The sequence below is a fragment of the Sardina pilchardus genome, chromosome 12 (genome assembly GCF_963854185.1).
Source record: "Sardina pilchardus chromosome 12, fSarPil1.1, whole genome shotgun sequence".
Classification (NCBI taxonomy): domain Eukaryota; kingdom Metazoa; phylum Chordata; class Actinopteri; order Clupeiformes; family Clupeidae; genus Sardina; species Sardina pilchardus.
Window position 1 is genome coordinate 9,342,874 of NC_085005.1, and position 18,656 is coordinate 9,361,529.

The 18,656-nt window shown below is 42.9% G+C and overlaps 2 protein-coding genes across 2 annotated transcripts in view; one reads left to right on the forward strand and one right to left on the reverse strand.

The window, feature by feature from the left end:
• Positions 1-1,428: 1,428 nt before the first annotated feature.
• On the reverse strand, positions 1,429-4,987 carry c12h1orf131 (chromosome 12 C1orf131 homolog). The gene is made up of 7 exons (XM_062550166.1): positions 4,769-4,987; positions 4,190-4,500; positions 3,896-3,952; positions 3,684-3,779; positions 2,188-2,274; positions 2,033-2,070; positions 1,429-1,577 (listed from the first exon to the last, which is right to left on the reverse strand). The coding sequence occupies exons 1-7, from the start codon at positions 4,854-4,856 to the stop codon at positions 1,448-1,450; spliced, it is 807 nt and encodes a 268-aa protein (XP_062406150.1). The 5' UTR covers positions 4,857-4,987; the 3' UTR covers positions 1,429-1,447.
• A 15-nt stretch (positions 4,988-5,002) lies between these two features.
• The window catches only part of gnpat (glyceronephosphate O-acyltransferase), a 16,086-nt gene continuing 2,432 nt past the window's right edge, over positions 5,003-18,656 (forward strand). The window contains exons 1-15 of the mRNA XM_062550164.1: positions 5,003-5,171; positions 5,604-5,795; positions 6,071-6,247; positions 8,714-8,843; positions 9,141-9,268; positions 9,395-9,470; positions 10,301-10,452; positions 10,818-10,948; positions 11,442-11,668; positions 14,425-14,679; positions 15,091-15,170; positions 15,849-15,989; positions 17,537-17,636; positions 17,954-18,047; positions 18,154-18,215. Coding sequence (XP_062406148.1) covers positions 5,148-5,171; positions 5,604-5,795; positions 6,071-6,247; positions 8,714-8,843; positions 9,141-9,268; positions 9,395-9,470; positions 10,301-10,452; positions 10,818-10,948; positions 11,442-11,668; positions 14,425-14,679; positions 15,091-15,170; positions 15,849-15,989; positions 17,537-17,636; positions 17,954-18,047; positions 18,154-18,215 — 1,969 coding nt within the window. The 5' untranslated portion in view covers positions 5,003-5,147. The remainder of the gene's footprint in view (positions 5,172-5,603; positions 5,796-6,070; positions 6,248-8,713; positions 8,844-9,140; positions 9,269-9,394; positions 9,471-10,300; positions 10,453-10,817; positions 10,949-11,441; positions 11,669-14,424; positions 14,680-15,090; positions 15,171-15,848; positions 15,990-17,536; positions 17,637-17,953; positions 18,048-18,153; positions 18,216-18,656) is intronic.

Below are 18,656 nucleotides of genomic sequence, written 5' to 3' on the forward strand. Positions count from 1 at the left end.
GGAAAAACTTCAAAAGACAGCTATAGGGGTACTCCTCCAAACTGACCCTATAAAGTTTACATTCAATCCTGATCCTTTTTGTTTAGCTGTTTCACTGTAATCCACGTTTTGCCATGTGATTACCTGGCATCAGCGTGTGACGTTCAGATAACACTAGACTACAAATAAGTGCTTCAGACTTAACATTTTCAAGGATAACAGTATTTGTGATCACTGGTTTGGACAGCTTGCCAAAGTTAAAGGTGTGGTGTTGTTTGGATTACATTTTTACATTGGGTGTATCTTTCAATAAGAACATCTTTCTCACTGCCATGTTATCTGGTCTCTGATAAAGAAAGCACACGTTCCACCCTCTTCTCACGCAAATGGGCTTTTTCTGCCTCTTACGACTCACCGTTTGACCACACCAGCTAGCAAGCAAGCACACTCTCAAACACTTTTGAAGCAGGGAGAGAGACCAGGGGCTGCTGGGAGTTGTAGTTGTGCACTTAGTAACTGATCTTAAATGTCCTGTGGTGGCTTGTCTGGCATGCAATTGTCCTACCCCTTTGACATGATTACATGGTAGCCTGCTTCTGAATGTGAAACGTGAAGACCTGAGGGAAAACAAATAGCTAAATAAAATGTAAAAATAAAATATTGCCACAGTGCTACAAAGTGCTATTGTATTTTTGTGTATTTTTAAAAGAATGATTCATTTCCTAATATTTATTTTCATTTTGTCATCTATTTATTACTTTACTTTTTTTTTTTAGAGATACAACCTTGCCATTTTTGTTCACCAGGTGGTTATGCCATGGTATCAGATACAGCCTCTCTCGTCTGACAGAGAATGCAGGGGAGAGGTCCAATCACAGGACCACTGCCTCTGGAGGACGTTAGCGGTTAGCGCTGTCTCTGTGTGCTACGACTCCCCCAGAATTAGGCCGAGTACAGTTAACAGGGGCCCCAGGGAATGTCAGCTTCTCCTTCAGGACGCCACGTGTCTGCAGTGCCTGTGGTGGCTGTGTGTGTGTATCTCAAAAAGCTGTGTGTGTGCGTGTGACGTGTGTGCGCAAACGCTACATGTACACTCTTCTTTTCCATTTTTTTTTTTTTTTTAAAGAAAACGTCTTTCATTTCTCCTGAAATGTGTGCATTTTCTACTTGTCTGTGGTTTGTACATTATAATGCATTGTATCTGCCATTCTTTTTTTCATACTAAAATACTTCTACAAGTATATGATGTAAACAAAGAACAATGTCTTTTCCCTCCCCCTCTTTTTGAAATGAATAAATGAATAAACTGTGATGGTACAAAGTGTGCAACTCGTCTCTTCATTTCAGTCGTTCACTTAACATCAAGACCAGCTGTTTACATGCAGTATAGGACAAAACAATCTGGATCCAGACCAAAGCACCTCGGGTTGACAAGTAACTGACTGCAACTTCAGTTGGAAAAATCTTGTCACTTAGACCTTTTTATTTTGCCATTCATTTTCTGTAACTGTTTGGAGTTCAGGACCAGTACGCCATCTTTAAACCGTCCAATTTGACCCGACGGCTCTCCACTGGACGACGACTTTGGTTTCTTATCCCTGACGGAGGGACACAAAGACACACATACATTACACTACAGCATTACCTCATTAAACATCATTTGGGTGCCTCTCAACTTCTCTCCTCGATCCTCAATGCTCGGTCCTCCAGGCTTGTTCCCACTGATCAATAGCTAACACTGGATAGACTATCCCATTGTTGCCGCCCCATCATTCTATAGATCAGTGAGGACGAGGACCGAGGAAGGAAGGGAGGATGTATACAAGACGAATGAGAGGCACCCTCTGACTCTTTCCAGAGTAATCTGTACTCTTTACACTGGGTAGGAGTTAGATATCAAGATCTATTCTACTGCTTTGTGAGTTGGATTCAACTGCTGGTGACAATTAGCTGGTGAACTGCTTGATTTCTCATTGGATAAATTACTTTGAACAGAAGAGTTTCAAATGAGCAATTAAGCAACCACTTTTCATCATACATCCCGTTTACATACCTTGGCTTCCCTTCTTTCCTTTTGTTTTTACTTTTGTCCTATGCAGACAGAGAGAAGGAATACAGTCAGGAGAAATCCTATGACCAGGTCACGGGGTGCATGCACTTCCATAGTAGCGCAGCATCAGTGCAGTGTGTGTTGTCTCCTCTACTCACCCCCTTTGCTTCCTCCTCTTCCTTCTGTTTCTTATCCTTCATCATTTGCTGGTAGTGTTTGTAATTTACAAATTCTTTTTTGGGAGGCTACAAGACAGTAATAATAATGATAATAATAAACATACTTTTGTGCGAATCAATAAAAAACAAATCTGTATAATATTACATGCTGCGATCAGGATGACCGTTAACTCGGAAGACCTCACTTGAAACATTCCGACTTCCAAAAAAAAGTGTGGTCATGAGATCAGCTTGGAAAACAAATATTGATTCCTGCAGTAACATGTTGGCATTTTCGTGTTGTCTTTACTGGGCACACTTCAATAAGCTATTAGAAATGTTTACTGTGGTTAAGCCAGAACACAAATAGCTCTATGTTTCTATTTGTAGTCTTAATTTAGTGACACATAACCGTGTCAGATTTGTAATGGGATTGAAGTTCGCCTCTTCTTGTGTAGAGTTACGCTGTGGAGAGCATGAATGTGACGTCAAGTCAGGTAACTGGGACAAAAGGGGTGCCTCTCATTCAGCTTTTATACGTCCTCCCCTCCTCCTCGGGCCTCGATCCTCACTGATCTACAAAAAGAATGATGGGGCGGCAACAATTGGATTGTCTATCCAGTTTTAGTTATAGATCAGTGGGAACGCCCATTGAGGATCGAACATTGTGGATCAAGGAGAGATGTTGAGAGGCACCCAAGATTTCCATATTGGTCTTTAAAGCATAGTATTCGACTCCACATTGCTTTCAAGTCACAGTTTCGCAAATAAAAGAAATATTTAAAAAAAAATGAAGTAAACAATGGTCTTCTCGGAGTGCTTGCACACACATGAGCCTAATCAACACACCACTGTGTCTGTGTTGAATCATATGCTTTGCAATATTTTGTCAATTTATTTCTATCTTGACGTCAGCCCAGAAGGATAATACCAGAGAGGGTTAAAGCGGAGCGAGAGGCGGCGACGTTCGATCATTTCCGCGTTCTGTCTTTACAAGGGGGAGGGGGGCTAAATCCCCCTTTAAGCAGACCTGCTAACATTCGAACTGAACTGCTTGCCAATCTGACAGAGATCGATATCCCACTATGACGTCTTTGCAACACGCCCCTTTAAGCAGACCGGAACCGTTCGAATTTTGCTTCCATAGAGATGCATTACGTTGCTCTATCTTGTCAATAATTAAGGATCTTTGATAATACTAAGAAGCACAGTTACCGGGGTTTCGGGAGAGGCCACTGATCTTCAAAATAATGCTTTACTGCATGTTTTGCTTCGTTAGTGACAAGTGTTTTGAGATGCCATTTGGAATGATCAATGGAGAGCATTGATGGATGCAAGAGCTGAACATTGACCATTATTCAACTATTTAAACTCTTTCAGAGGACTGATGCAGATGGAACTGGTGCAGCTTCTCAGAGAGATAACTCAAATGTGATCAAATCATATCAAATAGTGTGTAAAGCAGATTACATGGTTTGATGGTCAAAAGTACATACCATCGCTCCAAGCATGATTGCTCGGTCTTGTTCAAAGACTCTCTGTTGGTCCTTCTTGTAGCCAGTGATTCCAAATCTATGGACTTCAAGTCTTGCCTTAAAGAGGAAGATCATTGCTCCATCAGAAATACTCAACAGTCACAGTCTCACAGTCCTGTATCTTTACTGATTATTTAATTCTGAGTAGTAGATCTACCTCAATTGAATCTTACCTTTTCAATACTGAATTCCTCTTCCTCTTCTGTCTTTCGCTTCTTAATTTCTGGAGGCTGCAAAGCGATAATAAAATCAGTGCTGAACACATAGCGCAAAGAAGAAATGAATGTGAGGTAAACATATATGGAGCTGAGTGAGGCCAGCATACTATTTGATCAAAGTGTCAGTTTAACACCTACAGTTAAGCAAAAATAACAATGTATTAAAACTATAGCAGTTCTGAAAAGATGTAAGCCTCACATTAGAATCTGGCAACGTTGGCATTGCCATGTTTATTTTTTTTACTTTACCTTTACTTCTTTTCCTTCTTCCTTCCTTTCCGTCATTTCTATTTCAGATTTTCTTTTCTGTTTCTTTAAAGGATCCTCAAAAACAACAACTGGCACGCTTGAATGCTTGGTTGCCATGGTGGAAGTTTTGGCCTTCGTTGAATCAATCTGAACAGAGTTTTTTGTGTACAGGGACTCATCACTGTCCTCAAGATTTATCCCAGAGTTTGTGAGAGTGTCATTGCTGGTCGACTCCTCAGTTTCTTCTTCCTGAGTTATTTTCTTCGTTTTCTTTTTTGATTTCTTAGTTTTTCTGTGTTTTGTTCCATCACCTAAGAAGACAACGAAGAGCATCCAAGGCTGAGTGATAGCAAACATAGCAAACGTAGCTATCAGTAGCTATGTTTAAGGTTTTACGCTACGAGTGCTGACTTCGGAATACAAAGTCGTGTAAATAGATATGATCATTGAAAGAATATACAATGATCCCATAATCCCCATTTAGACATCGTGTATATGCAATAGCTGTATAAACAAAAGCAGGGAAAGGTTAAAGTTAGCTACGTTAACTCACTTAGCTCGCCATACATTGCAACTTACCAAAATCGTAAAGCTGATTCAAAACCTGATCCAGGAAATCCTGATCTACATCCTCTTCTTCTTCACTGCTTTCTTTATTCTTGGCCATACCTCACGTTCAGCAATTAATTATGATATACGAAAACCAGAAGAGTGGCACACATTCACAACATAACTCACGTGTTGTTTCTGAGCCTGGAATTCTCGTGTGTGAATGACACTTTGCGGCCACCGTCTGTCCACAGTTTGAGGAAGTAGCAAACGCCTACTGTAAGTGAACACCCCCGCCCATGTGAATTATGCTTGCTTTGATTGTGTAACAGTAAAACAAACTCTTTCTCCTTGGTTTACTTTTAATATGCCAATGCATATTTTCTGTTTTGCAACTCTCTAACAAGAAATGGCATCTAAATCATTGTACTCGGTAAGTATCATTGTTGGACTTAAATATTTATGACATTCGCTAGCACGCTAACATGAGCTAACTTATCTGTCATCATCAACTTCAAAATTGTGCTGTACGTATGCTAGTAATAGTATCAGTCGTTAGTTGGTTGTTCTGGAGACTTTCCCACGATGCACCCATATGATCAAGTTCTTTTGGGAGAAAGTAACCTGAAAATATTGAAATGATAACTGATAATATGTATGACCTAAACAAAACTGTCATGAAGCCCATTTTACTATTTACTATATCTGTATGCAAACAGTTGGTTGATATGTATGCATTGATTCAGTTTTACATCTGATAATCTAATAAATCTACCACCCAGTATATGTGAAATATAGATTTATTTGCAAATTCTAGAATGTCTTTACCAGTCAGTGTTGGTAAGTCTGTGATTTTCCTTTGAAGCAAAGAGATCCTGTTCTGAAGAAGAGAGATGACTTTGAAGACGTTTTAGAAGAACGGAGGAATTCAAGTGATATAAGATATGCATTCAAGTGCTACGCCCCCGTGCTGTACAAGAGCCTCAACCCATGTAAACCCAGTATGCTAAAGACCATTGTCCTGCAGTCAGATCCTCTCCAATATGTCATTAATCAGGTAACATATCAACTGATGTTGCAGCGTATCCATACTGTTAAATCTACAAGGCATTTATGGTCTTTTCGGGTAGAAGAGGTTTCACAAGAATATCATGTGATTCTTATGTTGATGTTTGGCCTGTCAATTAGTCTTAATTCTATGAAATAATCACTGTCATTCAGTAGTGATGAAATTACATTAAAACATTTAGCAGTGGTGACATTACAGTCAGTATGCTACATTGTTGTATATCTGTGTGTTTCCTGCATTCCTGAGCTGTTTCTGTGTCCCAGGTGTCAGCAGACTCAGGCGAGTCTGTGGAGCTGGTTCAGGAGGAGGCGGCAGCCATCTTGGAAGAGATGGCCCACCGGCAGCAGCTCAGCACTGTCCGATTCTTTGCATTCGCCCTCAGCAAGGCCTTCAAGAGCCTGTTCCGCAGTGTCTGTGTCAACGAGGAGGGCATTCAGAGGGTAGGCATTTACATTTCAAATACACACAGGAGAGCTGTTCAATTCCTAGTGCTATAGGTAGGGGATTTCACCCAGGGGCATAATCTACAACCAAGCCTTTACTGTCAAGAATAAAAGCTAACACATCAACCTTTGTGGGCAAAAACATCACCAACAGAATAGCCTTCAAGAGCATTTTACTGGGGTTGTCAAGCAGGCATCTTCCTTCATGGGTGTTTCATTGAGTTACTGTAGGCCCACGACCCCTCCAGAATGGAATCAGAAAGAGGTCCTATTCTTATCTTACACACAATACACACCTAGGGTGAAATTCATGCATTCATGCAGCCCCCCCCCCCCCCCAAACACTCGGTTTTGCCTAGTTTGAGTTGCTGCAGCCAACAGATAGACAGGCAGCTACAGTGCTACTGTACACTCTGGGGCATGAGCATGGGGGCAATGTTTGAAATTATAGTATATATAGAAAGTTAGCGTTATGTAGATACTTACTTACTTATCCTCTTCGTCCCAGTTGGGGCATAAGGCTGCAATCATACACTGCCACTGAACCCTGTCTCGTGCTTTGACCTGTGCTTCGTCCCAGGAAAGAAGGAAAGACCCATCACCTTCATTGGGCATCCTCAATACATGGCCAAGCCATCTTAGTCTGCGCTTTTTCATATTAAGAGACATATGGAAGCTGCCTGTCCTCTTGTAGAGTTCCTCATTTGAGACTGTATTTGGCCAAAATATGTTGCAGATTTTACGGAGGCAGCTGTTATGGAAGACGTCAACCTTTCTCATATCCTGCTTTGTTACTCTCCAGTACTCAGAACAATACAGCAGGACAGCCTTGACATTGCTGTTGTAGAGCTTGATCTTTGTTCTAAGGCTGTATTGTTTGGACTAACTTCCAGATGTTGCGCAGTTGGCTGAAAGCACCCCTTGCTTTGTTTAGACGTGCCTTTATGTCTTTTTGTGTTCCACTTTCACTGCTTATAATGCTTCCAACTGTTCCAAGGTATGAAAAAACACATGTCAGCACCTCTCCATCGATGGTTATTGGAGGTGCTGTTGGGGTATTGATGCACATTACCTGGGTCTATTTCTGGTTAATGTACAGACCAGTTTGCTTTGCATAATTGCTTAGCCGGTCAGTCTTTTCCTGGAGATGGCTATGAGTGGATGACATGATGGCGAGGTCATCTGCAAAGTCAAGGTCTTCCATAAAAGAGAACAGGGTCCATTGGATTCCACGGGGGCGATCTGATGTTGTTTGACGCATCACCCAGTCGATGGTGATTAAAAACAGAATAGGGGAGAGAACGCAGCCCTGTCTTACTCCAGATTTGACAGGAAATGACTCTGTCAGGGTGTTATCAAGGATAACACTGCATTCAAAGTGTTCATAGAATGTTTTAATGTTGTTAACAATTTTGGATGGTATTCCATATGCCCGTAGTATCTTCCATAGGCTCTCGCGATGAACACTGTCAAATGCCTTCTTGAAATTAATGTAGATATGTAATGTTTAAATATATAGTCAGTATAGAGATCGCTAAGACATGTGACCAAAGTCATCAAAACACAAAGAATTATGGGTAGGTTTGGCTCGCCTGATGCCAGCCCATGTAAACTAGTGGGTCTGGGTCTATGATCTGGCATGATAATAATGAAAACTAAGCGTGAAAAAATTGTGTGAAAAACAGTTATAATCTAGCGCTTCATTAGTGCTGCTATCCAAGCCATTCCTCGCCTTTTTGTCACCTCTGAAACATGACGTATACTATTATTTTTCCACGCTGGAAAACTATAAAAGATAAGCTTCATGTTACTCTATTGAATTTTATAACACAGCAGGTAAACGGCATTTCGACAACTGCACTTCGTTGTTCCCGCACGTCAGTAAAACAACTTAATTTTGGGCCACCTATTCCCAAAATGCGTTGCGTTTTACGTCACGTTCTCAATCTCTATAGGAAAGATGACATTTTATAGCTATTAGTTTGTTTATTTACATGTACCCAAAAAGTGTCAGTAATGCATGCAGTGTTCCATTGTGCTAACTGCACTTATATGGTTCCTTCTGAATATGAAGTAGAATATTCAAATTCAAAGAACTTTCATACATATATGCATACACATACAAATAAAATATACAGAAAAAAATATGTTCAAACATTCATGTCTGATGGATGCAGGCTCAAAGCTTGACATGGCTCTTAGGCCTGGAGGTGAGAGATCTGTATCTCTGGCCTGAAGGAAGGAGACAGTATTTAAAAACATTAAGCCAAGAAGACACCAAATATTTTGTTTTCATTTCTAGCCCAGTGTTCTGTATCACAAACCAGAAGTCATAAGAAAAGCTCTGCCACTCATCACTGAGTTGCACCAGCTCACCACAAATGGCAAATAGATTCTGAGATAAAGCTCACTGGAGCTGAGCACAGACCCATTTCAAGGTGACCTCCTCTCTATGATTGACAGCTTCAGCAGGCTATACACGAACATCCGGTGGTGCTCCTGCCCAGTCACCGCTCCTACATGGACTTCCTCATGATGTCCTACATCTTGTACACCTATGACCTCACGCTGCCCGTCATCGCTGCAGGAATGGGTATGTATTGTAGTAGAGGATAATGAGAACATCTGCAGATAAAGCATGTTGTCAATGACACGTTACCACAACGCTGCAGGAATGGGGTATGTCATAGAGGATAATGAAAACCTTGCAAATGAGTTGTCATTACCACATCACATAAATCAGAGATCACAGTAGACAAGAATGAAATTAAATAAATTGTGTAGTAATACATTTCTGTGAACAAAAAAAATCTACCTAATCGTAGTTCATTTATTAATGAATTAATTAACCAATCAATTGTGAATTAATAGATTTTTGTGATCCATGCAGATTTTATGAGCATGAAGTTTATTGGGGAAATGCTACGCATGTCAGGGGCCTTCTTTATCCGGAGATCCTTTGGTGGAGACAAGCTTTACTGGGCTGTGTTCTCTGAATATGTCAAGACAATGCTCAGGGTGAGGGATGCCGGTTAAATCCTTGGCCCAACCATTTTGTTGTCATTTTTTCTCGACCAGGTATTGCTTGTCCTGCATCTAATATCTGCTTTTATTGTTTGTGTTCTCGATTGTCCATTTGTCCAGAATGGTTACGCTCCAATTGAGTTCTTCTTAGAAGGCACAAGAAGCCGCACATCAAAATCACTAACACCAAAGACAGGTAATGCGGTGTTTCATGGATTTCTTTGTGTTTGTTTGTAAGTTAAAATCAATAACTGAAAACTTTGGAGAAGCTTTTATATATTTATTTTATTTACTTTACTTCTCTTGTTTGCACGGCTTGTCGTTGTGTCAGTGAGTGGTCCAAACAAAACATTTTAGTATGCAAAGCCAGGCGCTTCTGTTATTGCTCTTGTCGTTTCCATGGCGCTGGAAATAGACGCATGTTGACAGAGAATTGTATTTCTGCTGCAATCATCAGATTTTCTGGCTGCCTTGTTTGGTGAAATGCGCCAGGGACCTTTTACCAAAAAAATATTTCTGAAAACAGTTGGACTGTATGATTTTGTCACAAAATGATTTAAATCCCTCAGATTATTCGTGAAGAAAATCACTGTAACAAAGTTAGTGTTGTTATCATTTGGTTTTACATCTGTCAAAGTGATCATTCTTCACATTCTCGTTTATGAAAATTGAAGCCACTGTCTAAGCAATGTTCCTTTCTCACATTGCACTGCTTTTCTTCCTGTCTTCTCCCATCATCTCATTTCTGTCTCCCTGTCTACTACACTCCTCTCACTTCTGTCTCCTCCTCTCTTTCTGTTGTCTGTTTGTTTGTCTCTTCCCCTCTCTTCCTCTGTTCTCTCCTTTTTGTTTCCCTCACAATGTCTTTTCTCTTTCTCTTTCTGTTGTGATGTATTTCCCTTTGTCTCTCATTCTCTCTCTCTCACACACACACACACACACACACACACACACACACACACACACACACACACACACACACACATTCCCTTCTCTTTGTAAGATCCTGCTCTTTTTTGAAACCAGGCCTGTTGAACATCGTGATGGAGCCCTTCTTCAAAGGCGAGGTGTTTGACGTCAGCCTGGTGCCCGTCAGCATCAGCTACGAGCGGGTGCTGGAGGAGACGCTGTATGCCCGCGAGCTGCTCGGCGTGCCCAAGCCCAAGGAATCCACCTCGGTGAGACGGGCACGTCGGCATGATTGACACCTCCTTGTTGTGCACATCAGTCTTGTCTGCGGGTTTCTCCGCGCTGTGTGTGTTTGAAAGCTGTAAACGTGGTGAAAAGCACTGCTGGGGGGGGGGGAAATCTTAACTTCGAGTTGTGTTGGAGTTGTGTTTGTTCAATCTGTTTTGTGCAACCAAAAAAACTTGTGTCAGTTCACCAAATGTTTTTCGGTTGAATTTAGTTGCGCTGCCTGGAAAGTTTTTCGGCAACTTATTTGAAACTTAGGTGAACTTTCATCATGTAGCGTAATGTTGCAGGATTACGTCATTCAATTTCTGATGATTTTTCGTCCCATTTTGTATTTCATTTGCCTCAGGGTCTTTTGAAAGCGAGGAAGATCTTAAGTGAAGACTATGGTAGCATGCATGTGTATTTTGGACAACCAGTGTCAGTTCGCAGTCTGGCCCAAGGCCGCGTTAATCGCTCGGAATACAACCTTGTGCCAAGGTGAGTTATCACTGTGCTATGAGTTATGCACACATTACTATCGCCATGCCGCCAGCTCCTCGTAGGCCTTTGGGGGCCAAAGTTCTTTTTCAAGTTGGTGTAGATGTGGTGGTACACAAGCAGCCCCCCCCCCCCCCTATTATGGTTATGGTTTGTATTTCTTTGGTTGTGGTTATGGTATATAGCAGATGCTTTTGTCTAAAACCACTGACAGAATATGAATTTTACAATAGTTAGACCAACAAAAAAAAACAGTCAACAGTTTTGGTAAGCCAACATTAAGCAAAAATAGTTGTAATAACAATAATGTCAATACATTATCAAATATTGATAATGAAAATAAACAAATTTACTTTGTTATTCTGTGTATTGCAACAGGCATGACAGTGCAGTGCTGTAGTCTTTGACGGCTCTGTTCTCTGTGTTTGATCAGACATATGATGTTATGGTATGATAATGCTGATATGTATATGATATGATAATGTTTGTCCAGACATATTCCTAAGAAGCCGGCCAATGGGATCCAGGGCTTTGTGAACGACGCTGCGTATCAGCTGGTGCGCCTGCAGGAGGAGAACATGGTGCTAAAGCCCTGGGTTCTGATCGCCACGCTCCTCATGCAGAACCTAGAGTCGGGGATGGAACTCTCCCAGCTCGTGGAGCAGACTGTTTGGCTGAGGGATTTAGCGCGATCCTTTGGAGCCTTTCTCGACTGGCCAGGTAAGGAAGCCTGCCATCCGTATAAGTGCTTGGCTCCGCTCATGGCCTCCTGTTGAAAGGATGTTGGCTAACTAGCTCCTAAGTGGAACCGCATTTTTGGATCACGTTTCGTCTTTCGTGCCATACGCTGGGTTTAGATTTAATTTGATTTGACGTTATTTTTGCAAGAGTGCCATGTAACTTTGTTTGCTTAGCTTGTTTGCTCAGTACAGTATATGTGACCACAATTCTGACATGTTTTTCGTTTATTTTCGAAATTATTTTTGTGTCTGTGTCAAATGAGTCATAACCGTGTATCCCTCGTGTAACAAGACTAACAGAGTCAGTAGGAATAGTAGTAAGGCAGAAGTCTGTGTCCTTAGCATACCTTTTGTGTGAGTCAGTCAGGCTGTGATGGTATAGGATCGGTGTGTGTGACCGGGGATTGTTCGGCACGCACGCTCGCCAGCCATGATCTGATCAGACCTGACGCCTCCCCCTCGCCATCAGAACAATGACATGTGTGAGACATGACGTGCTCAGACACCCTGAGGAGCTGCTCTCTCCAACGGGGGTTGTGTGTGTGTGTGTGTGTGTGGTGTGTGTGTGTGTGTGTGTGTCTGTGTGTGTGTCTGTCTGTCTGTCTGTCTGTCTGTCTGTCTGTCTGGATACGTGTAGTTGTGTGTGTCTCTGGATATGTGTAGTTGTGTGTGTGTGTCTCTGGACATGTGTAGGTGTGTGTGTGTATGTTTGTGTGTGTGTGTGTGTGTGTGTGCGTACAGTATGTGTGGTGCTAAAGCCGTGTATGGCAGACTGGGGGGGTAAACGCCGAAGGCCCCTCTCTGCCACCTGCCCTGCGTGCCCGTCGCCTCCCTGCCCGCCTCTCTGCCCGCCTCTGTGCGTTAGCGGGTGCCAGCCCGCGTTAATCACCGTGGAGATGTGGAGGAGCTCTGTGTTGTGACAGTCACACCAGTCGCTCTCTGCTGTGCATTCAAACCCCCATTCACACACACACACACACACACACATAAACACATAAACACACACACACACACACACACACACAGACAGACACACACACTGCTCCACCAGGTCTCCCACCATATCTCCACTCTTGCTGCACTGCCCCCAACAGTGCTTTGGCATTCAATATCTGCCCATGATAAACAATAAACTAAATATTTGGTCACTTGTGGGTAACCGTATTATAGGATACAAATAGGCTTAGATTTGGAGTTGGGGTTTAGTTTATGGACAGGCTTCATAAACTAACAGCTTAAAAAGGTAGTTACTGCCCTACTACATGACCTTGACAGTAATGTCAAAAGTGTGTGGAAAATGTAAGGGATAATCAACTCAGCGCCGTGCGTTTTACAGGAAAATAATGCACGTTCGAAGTGGTAATATGGTCCCGACGCCGCAGGCACTTCGATAAGTGCATTATTTTCCTATAAAACGCATGGCGCGGAGTTGATTATCCCGCTTATACCACTGCTACTATCACTTTCGTTTATATTGCCTCTGTCTTAGATACAACGTTGTTGTTTTTACCGTCACATTGGCGAATTAATATTCAAGTGTGATAAGCCCAAAAAAAAGGAACTACTTCATAGCCGTGTGTATTATCGAAAAATAATGCACGTTCCAAATAGCGCATCACAGTAGGAATTTTGACCAAGCAGTGGTATAAATAAATATAATAGATAGAGGCCATGTAGAAGTATTCCATCCACCCTCAACTCCTCCACATCGGTCCCTGCCTTATTCCCTTTCATCCAGAGCACCCTTTCTCTCCTCATGCCTCTATCTTACAGTCTGTGCATTGTTCCTCTCATAATCTCATTTGATCTTTATATGGCTCAGTTGGTAGAAATAAGATTTTGGCTTGTGTCCTTTGGAAATATACAGAGCCAAGGTACATGTGCCAAAATGTTATTAGTAAATTTTTTGGTAGTTTCTGATGCGCTCCAGACAGTTTTGTCTGTGCACCAGAATCTCAAAGTCCTCAAGAGAGCATAGGCAAAAAACTTTTTTATTTGCAAGTTTCTTGTGCGCACATGTTTCATCAGGGGCTCCGTAGATATCTGATGAGATATAAGATCTCTGGACAGTACATCACAGACAAAATAAACTATTGACCAAATGAACAAAAGCAATAGTGCCACTATTGACCAGTTACATTTGATGTGTTCCTTGATACATCCCTCAGTGCCATTATGGATCAGTTACATTTGATGTGTTTAGTCAGTGCTGCAGAGTGGCACATTGGAGCATATGCACATTTCAGTCATGTCCAGTATGTCCTCCTGCTGTACAGCAATTTCCCAACTATTAGCCGCGGCCAGAGAGGGTTAAAGCGGAGCGAGAGGCGCAAACATTCGATCATTTCCGCGTTCTGTCTTCGCAAAGGGGAGGGGGGCTAAATCCCCCTTTAAGCAGACCTGTTAACATTCGAACTGAACTGCTTGCCAATCTGACAGAGATCGATATCCCACTATGACGTCTTTGCGACACGCCTCTTTAAGCAGACCGGAACTGTTAGAATTTTGCTTCTATAGAGATGCATTGCGTTGCTCTATCTTGTCAATAATTAAGGATCTTTGCCGCGGCTTCTACATTGATTTTGCTACATTTCTTCTGCTATGAGGGTCATACATGGGAGCAATTAATATGGTTAATATAGTTTTGTTTCTTTTAACTCCCATGAAACACTGTCCTGGGGCTTATACACAATGTGGCTAATACACAGGAAATGACAGGAAACATTCTTCACACAGAGCACAGTTCGGCCAGTAAGGTGGTGTCGTCCAGCCTGTCCCTGCACCGTAACCTGGTGACCGTGAGCGGGGGACAGGTGCGCCTCCTGGTGGCTCAGCCGGGGAGCGCGGGCGTGGAGAGCCCGGAGGCGGCGCTGTTTGAGCTGGCGGTCAGCGCGCTCTCCTGCGCCTCCTACAGGAACCAGGTGCTGCACGTCTTCCTGCGGCCGGCGCTCTTCGCCGTGGCCATGCAGGCCGCCGCCTCGTCCAGGAAAGGTACGTGAGCGCCGCAGACCGGACGCTGGGCTGAAGATGATCGAGGAGCTATCTGTAGATGTATCAAATGGAGTGTGAAATACGCTTGTAGGTCACTGAGTTAGCAGTGTGCTACACACACACACACACATACACACACACACACACACACACACACACACACACACACACACACAAATACACACGGACATCAAAACTGTTGCACATTGGTGGAAGAAAGAGGAGCTGATCAACAGTATAAAGAAGAAGAAAAAAAATTGTTTTGCCCTGAAGTGTTTATCCAGTTTGTCTGGCATTTTCTGTCATGGTCTGTCTGTCTTGATGAAAAATGTGAAGTGAATTACACTGTGGAGCTGAGCTCATGATTGCATCACGGCTCTCTGAAGTGCCCCCTTCTCCCCCCACTTTTAGAAGAGATCTACAACTGCTTCTGCTTCCTGCGGAACATGTTCTCCAACGAGTTCATCCTTTGTCCCGGGGAGGCCGTTCAGGTGAGCGCCGCGACCCGCCGTATCGCAGGTGACGACCCTCGCGGTGTCACGGCGGGGTGTGAACATTTGCGTGTGCCTGGTGGATTTCCACCCGACTGTGCTTGTCATTGACCGGTTGCTGTTTTGTTCCCCTATTTTGGCAACAGAGGAGTGCACGTTTGGTTGGATACTAAAAACAAAATAGCCAAGCTGAGTGGGTGTGTTTGTGTGTGTTCCCATGGCTGATGGAGACCTCTTTGAAGTTTGTGGTGATTTGTCATCTCCGAATAACCCCTGTAGTACCAGTTAGTAGTTAGTAGTGTTCAGTAGTTCTTTCCAGTCTGTTAGGCGTACTGCGTTCCACCTTTAGGCTGTTTCTTTTGATGGAGAAACCCCTCTGTAGCAACACTTTAGACTAGAGTACAGCATACTGTGGAACACTAGCTACTCCTGTGGGGGATTGAAGAGCCCTTAGCTTCCATGTAACTCTCTGTGTGTGTGTGTGTGTGTGTGTGTGTGTGTGTGTGTGTGTGTGTGTGTGTGTGTGTGTGTGTGTGTGTGTGTGTGTGTGTGTGTGTGTGTGTGTGTGTGTGTGTGTGTGCGTGTGTGCGTGTGTGTGTGTGTGCGTGTGTGCGTGTGTGTGTGTGTGCGTGTGTGTGTGTGTGTTCGTGTGTTTATTTGTGGGTGTTCTTTTCACAGGACTTTGATGAGGCATGCTACTTGCTAATGAAGTGCGGGGCGGTGCAGATGCTTCAACAGGGCATCGTGACCACAGAAACAGGCCAAGCCACGCTGCCCTTCCTCTGTGCCATACTAGAGCCTTTCCTGCAGGCATACCAGGTACTCCTCTGCTGGCCCACATCTCATTCAAGCTTTTCATGAGAAACACTCACCCACCCACCATGTCAGCCATGAATAGAGCAAGGCTTTTAACAGAGACTTGGCTTAGCATAGCCTGTCAAAACACTGCATCATGGTGAGTGCATGGCTAATATAAGGCTTTATGAATACCATATGCACTTCTTCCAATCATATTCAAATGGGAAAGTGGTGACAGCTTGGTTTTGATGATCTCAGTAAACATTTCCAATTGTTGGCAGCTAGTAGTCATAATAGTCAGCAGCAGTATAATGTTATATTGTCCAGATTGCACATGATCCAGTGATCATCATGGTCAGCAGTGATGTAATGTTATATTGTCCAGATTACACATGATCCAGTGATCATCATGGTCAGCAGTACAGTAATGTAATGTTATATTGTCCAGATTACACATGAGGCATTTGCTGAAGTCCCTCTTATTGATGCACAAAAGTTACATGTTTATTTTAAGACAGGTGGGTGCCAACACGCCAACATTTTGGGAAATTAACTTATTCGTTGTCCCCACAGAGCTAGGTGAGATGATTCATACCTCTCTTGTCTCTGTGTGTGCAGTAACTCTGACACGCCCACCCTTCGCCTAGCTTAGCATAGCATAGCTCATTAAGGCAGAACCAGCTAGCCTATCTTCCAAAAGTGTCAAAACTGCAGCATTTGTCCTATTTAGATGTAGACTAGTGTAATTACAATGTGTACGTATTCGAGTGTAAAATGAGATGCAGCATTTACACTAAGCATAGACACGCACAGAGACAGTAAGGGTGTGTATTATCTTACAGTATCTAACTCTAGCCTGGCCCCTCCTCACTGCGTACTTCCGCTCATTTACATCTCTCTCCATACTCAGGGTGCCTCTCAACATGCCTCCTCGATCCTCGATGCTCGATCCTCGAGGGGCGTTCCCACTGATCTATAACTGACACTGGATAGACTATCCCATTGTTTCCCCCACATCATTCTTTATGTAGATCAGTGAGGATCGAGGCATCGAGGAGCGAGGGAGGACGTATAAACGCTGCATGAGAGGCACCTTCAGTCTGGTAAAGCTTGATCCAGCTTCGCTTACTCCGGCAAGTGCATCTCCAACCAATCAGCGAACAGAGGGCGTTCCCAAGCCTATCGTTATCGTTGTGTCCCCCATGGTTATCATAGGTCATTACCAAACGTGAGTGATTGAACTCCAATGAATTAAAACTTCAGACAAGCGTCCACAAACCAGGAAATAAACGTTTTCCAATGGATCTAGGCCAAACTCTCTGCGAAGAAGAGAGTCTGTCTCCAGGCTGATCTACCTCTGGGGGAGATGGTGAATAAGCTAATTTTCCCAAAATGGCGGCGCATGTTCCTTTAAGTCTCTATACAGACTATACCCTGCAGGGATGATGGTGTTGTTAGTTAGTGTTGAACTCCACTAATGTGCTGCTTTTCTCAAGTGTTGTTATTGGTCTGTGTTGTTTGTGTGTCAATGTGTGTGTTTGTGTTTGGCTGTTTGTCTGCATACACAGGTGGTGTGCCGATACCTCTGTGAAGAAGCCACTGACAACCTCACTGAGAAACAGTTCATCCCCGCTGTTAGGAGTTTTGCTGTGAAACTCCACTTGGCAGGTGTGTGTGTGTGTGTGTGTGTGTGTGACTTTTGATGTTTTGGGATGAAGGCATCTGTTAATGAATCCAATAACCAACACTCTTACGAAATGTGTTGTCTTGTTATTTAGTATGTTTTGCTTTATTTTGTGATGATATAGCGTTGTTGTACCAAATAAAAATGTGTGAACATGCCAGGTAGAATTGGTTAACAGTTGGCTAACAAGCTGTAAATGTCCAGTGCAATGAACCCAGTGCAAATGTCTGCTGCCCTCTAGTTGTTATGGGTGGAAGTGCACACATGTTAATGGCTGTTCTCTGTGTGATGGTCATTCCAGGCAGCCTGCGATGCTACGAAGCGCTGTCCTCTGACCTGCAGAAGAATGCCCTGGCCGCTCTACTCAGACTCAACGCCGTCAAGAAGGTCAAAACGTAAGGGACGCCGCAGACCTGTTAGTCCGAATCCTTAGTTAGGACTGACCACTGTTAGAGAGGACAGAAATGTCATGTTGGACGTCTGTTTGTGCACTTTTTTCAGGTCTGATCAGGTCATACTCAAAGTGAACAAGCTTGCAGTGAACTCTTTGGAAGACACTTTAGGTAAGCGAGGTTTGCAATGGTCATGTTTTCAATGAAATGTTTGAAACTCTAGATCACCATAGCATATAATGAGTATATTAGCTAGTCCATTGAATACTTTTCCAATAATGACCAATAATAACAATTCATTTGTGATTACTGTTGCCTTTGTTTGCGTCTGGACAAATGTAAACATGTGAGATGATAATATTGGTAATGATGGATAATAATGATCACCGCTCATCAAACATAATTTCTTCCTACCGTTGTCTACAAAGGGCCAGCCTTTGGTAACCTGTAGTTAACACATTTAAACTCTTCCTTCTGTCTTACTGAAGATGTATCTACTGTATACAAAATCTTAGTATACTGATTTTGAAGTACTTTGGTTGGCCAATTATCAGAAGAAGCAGTGGCGTGGACCAGTCCAAAATAAATATAGCCTTTTGTTATTTGAGCGGC

Coding starts and splice junctions, on each gene's coding strand:
- c12h1orf131 (XM_062550166.1), bottom strand. CDS start 4,856: ATGGCCAAGAATAAAGAAAGCAGTGAAGAAGAAGAGGATGTAGATCAG. Junction 2,071..2,187: donor AAGAGGAGGAAGCAAAGGGG/GTGAGTAGAGGA, acceptor CTGTCTGCATAG/GACAAAAGTAAAAACAAAAG. Junction 1,578..2,032: donor AGGAAAGAAGGGAAGCCAAG/GTATGTAAACGG, acceptor TCCCTCCGTCAG/GGATAAGAAACCAAAGTCGT.